The 6,838-nt window shown below is 50.0% G+C and overlaps 1 protein-coding gene across 2 annotated transcripts; it reads left to right on the top strand.

Annotated features, from left to right (window-relative positions):
• Nucleotides 1-405: 405 nt before the first annotated feature.
• LOC106835250 (keratin, type II cytoskeletal 6A) lies at nucleotides 406-5,821 on the top strand. Of its 2 annotated transcripts, XM_070494104.1 has the most exons (10): nucleotides 406-1,016; nucleotides 1,955-2,169; nucleotides 2,515-2,575; nucleotides 2,730-2,825; nucleotides 2,947-3,111; nucleotides 3,604-3,729; nucleotides 4,556-4,776; nucleotides 4,996-5,030; nucleotides 5,143-5,250; nucleotides 5,287-5,821. In XM_070494104.1, exons 1-10 carry the CDS (start codon nucleotides 477-479, stop codon nucleotides 5,406-5,408), a joined length of 1,689 nt encoding a protein of 562 aa, XP_070350205.1. In that variant the 5' UTR covers nucleotides 406-476; the 3' UTR covers nucleotides 5,409-5,821. The 2 variants fall into 2 exon arrangements, with proteins under 2 accessions (XP_070350205.1, XP_014702950.3); XM_014847464.3 differs by having other exon boundaries at nucleotides 5,143-5,821.
• Nucleotides 5,822-6,838: the final 1,017 nt, after the last annotated feature.

The following is a 6,838-nucleotide window of genomic DNA, read 5'->3' as shown; positions in this document are numbered from 1 at the left end:
ATACGTGATGAAAGAGGCTGAGAAGCTTTCTGTTAAGGCACATGCCATCCATGATTTCGATCTTGAGCTACTCTGCTGGATGAAATGCCAGCTGGAGGGAGAGCCCTTCGTCCCTTCTGACACACAAGCATGACATGTGGAACTTCTGTCTGAGACAGTGACTAACTCTGAGCTCAGTTAATGGACAATAGGCTTAGGGTGCTGAGAACAAGTAAAAGCTGGAAGGCAGGAGAAATTTTCCCTGACTAAAGGAAGCCAAAAATGCAATCTTCATACTTTCGTGTTAATCCAGATGTGATCTAACTATTTGTAAAGCCCAGCCCTTCCCAATCTGCAAGCTCACCTTCCAAGACTGAGCCCAGCCCATTTTCACCCTATATAAATGGCTGCCGGGAGGCTTAGCTCACACATCTCCTCCCCTCAGCTCTACCCTCCAGCCTCTCGCGCTTTCTAAAGCCTTCTCATCTTCAGGAACCATGTCTAGCAAATCCATCAGGAAGAGCCAAACCATCACCCACCGCGGCTTCAGCGCCGGCTCAGCCAGACTCCCTGGGGCCGGCCGCTCTGGCTTCAGCAGCATCTCCGTGTCCCGCTCCAGGGGCAGTGGCGGGCTCGGTGGAGTGTGTGGAGGAGCTGGCTTCGGCAGCCGCAGCCTCTATAACCTGGGGGGCTCCAAGAGGATCTCCATCGGAGGGGGCAGCTGTGCCATCAGTGGCGGATATGGTGGCAGAGTTGGAGGTGGCTTTGGCTTTGGAGGTGGAGCCGGGAGTGGATTTGGTTTCGGCGGTGGAGCTGGTGCTGGCTTTGGGCTCGGTGGTGGCGCTGGCTTTGTTGGTGGCTATGGGGGCTCTGGCTTCCCTGTGTGCCCTCCTGGAGGCATCCAAGAGGTCACCGTCAACCAGAGCCTCCTCACTCCTCTGAACCTGCAAATCGACCCCACCATCCAGCGGGTGAGAACTGAGGAGCGGGAGCAGATCAAGACCCTCAACAACAAGTTCGCCTCCTTCATCGACAAGGTGAGCCGGGAGGACCCGCCCTCCAGGAGGATTTCAGAGTCCCCAAACTAGAGAACCACCAACGTCCTACAGGGGGAGACGATGGGAGAGGGTTGAGGGGACCCAGGCTAGCTGTTCCTGGGGATGCCAGGTGGGCTCTGTTTTGAGCACAGGCAGGAGGTGATGGACATGCTCTAGAGATACTGAGCCTTTAAACGTCCCTCATTCCTGCCTAGAAAGAATTCTCAACTGTTGATAACCTTGAAGCAGATATGGGGAAATGAGAGAATGCAATGGGCTGGCTTTACCTTCTGAAGAGTCGAAGAGGTTAAGAAGAAAATTACAATGGAAAACTGGCTAGAGCTCTAGACAAGAGGGAAAGAAAAACAAAAAGAAAATACTTTCTTGCTGGATTAGAAGAAAAGAACTCAGAAGCATTGATAAATCCATAGAAATACTAAACTAGTAGAACCAGAATATGGCCATTGAGGAAGTTTATTTAGAAGACACTAGGGCGCTAAATGGAGAGTTAGATTGGAATCCACTCATTAAGTAGAAAGGAATTTAAAATCATTAGATTCTAAAGATTTGACATCCCTTTAACTAAGGAACTCTCTTAAAAAAATTTCATATTATATCAGGAAAATATTTTTAATTAAATTTGTGATTTAACTAGATTTGTGATGGCACTCAATAAGAGAGAGAGATGAGATGTTGAAGGGCACTGTAGCTTCCATAACTTGGAGGGCAAGGAGTAGATTCAGGTGTAGGTTTCATCAGTGAGATCTGTGGGGGGCAAGGAAACGATGTGGGGCACACGACCTGTCAGCCTGAGCCTCTGTACATGCTCTGTAGAGGCCCAGCATCGCGGTGACCACCAGGCCTGCTTGGGGACCTGATAACTCACATCTCTTGCTTCCTTCCTTTGTCTGGCAAATAACCATCTTGTCTTCCTCCAGGTGCGCTTCCTGGAACAGCAGAACAAGGTCCTGGACACCAAGTGGACCCTGCTCCAGGAGCAGGGCACCAAGACCGTGAGGCAGAACCTGGAGCCTCTGTTCGAGCAGTACATCAACAACCTCAGGAGACAGCTGGACAGTATCCTCGGGGAGAGAAGCCGCCTGGACTCGGAGCTCAGGGGCATGCAGGACCTGGTGGAGGACTTCAAGAATAAGTGAGTTCCAGGAGGGACATGGGCTCAGTTTCCTGAGGCGCACAGTTCAAGACTACTGGGTGACCAGGTCAGGTGTGGGCATGAATCCTAGAAAAACATGTCCATGGACATGAAAAACACAGTTATTGCCCAAAAGCAAACCCCAGAGGGCCAATGGGCCATATAGGTGGATGAGGAGAGTAAAGAGGAAAATATTTAAGGACTCAAAAAATCATCCTTTAGGCTCACTGGCAGGAAAGCTCAATTTGGGTGTATCCATTGTATGGAAAGTTCAGATTCTAGGCTGTTGTTTCAGTATCATCTTCACCACCAGCTCAATTACGCCTCATCCCTTTCTAATTCTAGATATGAAGAAGAAATCAACAAGCGCACGACAGCAGAGAATGAATTTGTCACTCTGAAGAAGGTGAGCTGCTTGAGGTCAGGCGCTCATGTTTGTTTGCAGAAAGAGAGGACACGGGGTCCCTGCCCACATCAGACAGGAGAATAGTAGGGAGACTAAAAGATGGGCAGACTGGGAAGGAGAGCTCAGCTGACTCAACTGTTGGCTTATTCCATAGGATGTGGATGCTGCCTACATGAATAAGGTTGAACTACAAGCCAAGGTAGACAGCCTCACAGATGAGATCAACTTCTTGAGAGCCTTCTATGACGCAGTAAGCATCTCCACCCCCTTGGATTTACCCTGTGGGGCTCTGCAAAGGGTGCAAGACCTTGGGTTGGGTCCCTCTGTAAATGTCACAGGAAGAGATGATCTGACGATCTCGTGTTCCGCAGGAACTGGCTCAGATGCAAACCCACATCTCAGACACTTCTGTGGTCCTCTCCATGGACAACAACCGTAGCCTGGATCTGGACAGCATCATCGCCGAAGTCAAAGCCCAATATGAGGAGATCGCTCAGAGGAGCCGGGCTGAGGCTGAGTCCTGGTACCAGAGCAAGGTGAGCAGTGAGTTGGCAGCTGCTGAGGAACCCTTCTGCCCCCTCTCTCAAGACCAACCAGGCTACAGGCTCGATGGGGAAATCGACTTCAAGGCAGCTGGAGTCCTCTCACAGGATATGTTCCATCCACTCATAGGGTAGACATCTACAGAATTTATGTCCAAGTCTTGTAAGTCAAACCAAATGCGGAGGAAAAGCTACCATAGATAAACAGCTAGTGATCTCTACTTTACCTTCACCCTGATGCTGGCTCAGAAACAAAGTACAGACCCTTGCTGGTCCCAAAGAGAACTAGACAGGCAGTGGTCCCATAACAAAGATGGCCTGAGATTGGTGTACAGGATCCAGTGATCTTATAATGTCAACTCTTCCCAAAATCCCTGGTAGAGAAGGCATTAGGTTCAAGTTTAATACATGTCTGATTCAGAAGTGAAAGTCACCTTTAGTGTGTTAAAGCCCATATACACCGCCTTCTCTCCCTCTGGACTGCAGTACGAGGAGCTTCAGGTCACAGCAGGCAGACATGGTGACGACCTGCGCAACACCAAGCAGGAGATTTCTGAGATCAACCGCATGATCCAGAGGCTGAGATCTGAGATCGACCACGTCAAGAAGCAGGTACGCTGGGGGACTGTGGGGAAGAAAAGCATCGTCGTCTCCTTAGTAGACCAGCAGGCACTCTCACCATCACTGGGAAATTCCTGGGCACTGAGGGAACTGCAGGGAGCAGAGGGCACGCAGCTCCTCCTTAATGAGTTCCCACAGGTTAGGAGAGATGGCTGCAAAGACTAGCGAAAGATGAAGTCACGTGGCAGGACCAATCCCGACTGATCAGAGATGTAAAAATATAGTCTAGAGGCATTGAGAAGAGATTATGTAGGAACTGTTGATTTGGGAATACAAGGAGCAATTGAAAAAGGAAAGGGCAGACCAGAAAGTGAGGAAGATTGTTGCACACCTTCTCGAGAGTCAATGTGAAGAAGACAGTCAAGTAAGAACACAGGATGAAGATCGTTGTTACCTAAAATTGTGAGGTGGAAGGAAGTCAAGGTCTCGACTCTTTGATGTGAAACTCATCACCGCGCTGAGGATGTTTGTAGTTTCTATAAGTTAGTGTGGCATCCATATGAAATGTGGATGTTTCTAAAACTGTCACATTCAAAACGAACCAGTGAGTCCATTTCTTCCAATGTCCCCTGGTCTTATGTCTGCTGTAGTAACTTCCACCAGTCGCCACTCACATCCTCATGCAGGCTGGTTAACACACAGAGGCATAGGTTTTCTCACTGGCTCCCAGACTAGATAGGTTTACAGAATGGACAAAGACTGGACAAAGAGTCATGAACTCTGGGCTCTAGAAACCTTCCTTAATGGAAAAGAAGAACCAGGGTTAGTCTCCTTGGAAGCCTACATTGCAAGTTCGTTCTGCCTGTTCCCCCTGTAGTGCGCCAACCTGCAGACTGCCATTGCTGATGCTGAGCAGCGTGGAGAAATGGCCCTCAAGGATGCCAAGAATAAGCTGGCTGGTCTGGAGGATGCCCTGCAGAAGGCCAAGCAAGACATGGCCCGGCTGCTGAAGGAGTACCAGGAGCTGATGAATGTCAAGCTGGCCCTGGACGTGGAGATCGCCACCTACAGGAAGCTGCTGGAGGGCGAGGAGTGCAGGTGGGTAATTCACACAACCTTCTAAACATCTGGGTCCATCTCCAGGATGTCCAGGCAGTCAGCAAGTTTAAGGCACTCTAGTGGTGGCCATAATTGCTACTCTCGGAGAACTATTTAAAGGCATTTTCCCCACTGACTATGCTCAACACCAAGGCTTCCTTCACTGGTCCAGCGGTGGCTCTCTGAGGTCTCATGCCCTCTGTCTTTCCTTCCTCCTAGGCTGAGTGGGGAAGGCGTTGGACAAGTCAACATCTGTAAGTACTTTTCCTTGCCTCCCTCCCTTGCCCTGTATTCTTCTGACTGGACTCAGGCTGGCAGAATGAGCTCACCGAGTCTTGTGTGTCCTTGTCCCTCTCCCGTCCACAGCCGTGGTGCAGTCCACCGTCTCCGGCGGCTATGGCGGCTCCAGCAGCGTTGGCGGTGGTGTAGGCCTGGGTGGAGGCAGCAGCTACTCCTATGGCAGTGGCATTGGAGGTGGCTTCAGTTCTGGCAGTGGCAGTGGCATTGGAGGTGGCTTCAGTTCCGGCAGTGGCAGAGGCATTGGAGGTGGCTTCAGTTCCACTGGGGGCGGCAGTTCCACCATCAAATACACCACCACCTCAACCTCCAGCAGGAAGAGCTACCAGCACTGAACTTCTGGCGCCGGCTCTCGGTCCCACGCTGTCTCAGGCCCCTTCTCCAGCTGCACTGTCCCCTCCTCACGCTGCTTCTTCTCTCCTGCTTCCTACGTCTCTTACTCCTTCAGTTAGAACTGAAGTTGCTGCGCACCCTCCTTCTTCCTCTCTGCCTACACCTGCTCCTCCTGAGCTCCCACTGCTCACCATCAGAAGGTCACTGCCTGGGTGCTGCTCCAGAGCTGGCCAACTGCCCCTGGCTCCCACTGGCCCAGGGAGTCCCCGTCTTCCAAGTGTTGAGTTCCTCCCTCACTGTGGTCATGAAAGCACAAGTGGCTACTTCTGTGATGTACAGGGCCTGTCTCCCTGTGATGTTTCCTCTGCCCTCTGCTCTCTTCTCATTGCTAAATAAAAGCAGGTTTGTTATATAATGCAATGTTTTATTGCCTTGATTTGTCTTCAGTGGCTCTTGAGCCTTTTCATCCAGCAAACACCTGTTCGGATATGATGGATATTCCCAATCCCCATGTGTTTCACTCCCTTCTTGAAAGAGGCGCGACAGCCAGCATTTTGGCATCTTGACACTCACTCTTCTTTCCCACCGCACATTTCATCTCAGCCTCTGTCAAGTGGAGTGGGAGCAGTCTGTCCACCACTGTTGTATACTCTGCTTTTTATTGACGGTAGCAGATAGTAGTGGCTTTGTCTCAAGTCCTTCATCTCTAAGATCTCTCCCCACTTAACCCAGGGAAAAACCCTAAATGCTCAGTTGGGGACACATATCTCTTTCCAATCAGAGTGAAAGAACACTTAATAAGGGATAAGATATTTGATTTCTACTTAGAATTAGCTTCATGATCAAGAAAGGTGCCTGACAAGGGATGTCAAGCGACATTGATATGTGCATAATTATGAACTGGAATTATACTTCTGGAAATGTATCCCGAGGAAAGAGGACAAATGCAGGAAGACGTATGAATAAGGGTGTGAATCCCAACAATCTTCACAACAGGGAGAAATTGGCAACACTAGAGGTGATCAAATTAAGGATCCAAAGACTCAGGCGCAAAAAGCAGACGCTGGTTTCTTGATGTGTGAAGGCAAAACAAGAATGGAAATTCCCGCCTTCTCGCACCTAAGACTCTCATGGAGATGGATGAGCCTGAGCCCGTGGCTCTCAGAAGAGAAGCTCGCACGACTCCTCTCTGGTGTGCCCTGGCGTGGTTTGACTTCTATGCACGGGAAATGAAAACTCAGGGTACAGTGCAAGGCTCATCATTCAACTGGTGCTGCCTTTTGGCCACACCTGTCCCTGCTTCCTCATGAAACAGCCCCCAGGCTCCCACATTACAAGAGAAAATTTATTGGCTTCAATAATATAGAGAGAGTGCCTCTGGATCCTGTTGTATCAGTATTCTGCTGTGTTCACCTCTAAATGTTCCCCCAGC

This window comes from Equus asinus, chromosome 22 (assembly GCF_041296235.1).
Source record: "Equus asinus isolate D_3611 breed Donkey chromosome 22, EquAss-T2T_v2, whole genome shotgun sequence".
In the NCBI taxonomy this organism is placed as follows: domain Eukaryota; kingdom Metazoa; phylum Chordata; class Mammalia; order Perissodactyla; family Equidae; genus Equus; species Equus asinus.
The sequence above is the reverse complement of the archived record's forward strand: the minus strand, read 5'-3'. Positions and strand labels throughout refer to the sequence as shown.

Coding starts and splice junctions, on each gene's coding strand:
- LOC106835250 (XM_014847464.3), top strand. CDS start 477: ATGTCTAGCAAATCCATCAGGAAGAGCCAAACCATCACCCACCGCGGC. Junction 2,576..2,729: donor AATTTGTCACTCTGAAGAAG/GTGAGCTGCTTG, acceptor CTTATTCCATAG/GATGTGGATGCTGCCTACAT. Junction 2,826..2,946: donor TGAGAGCCTTCTATGACGCA/GTAAGCATCTCC, acceptor CGTGTTCCGCAG/GAACTGGCTCAGATGCAAAC.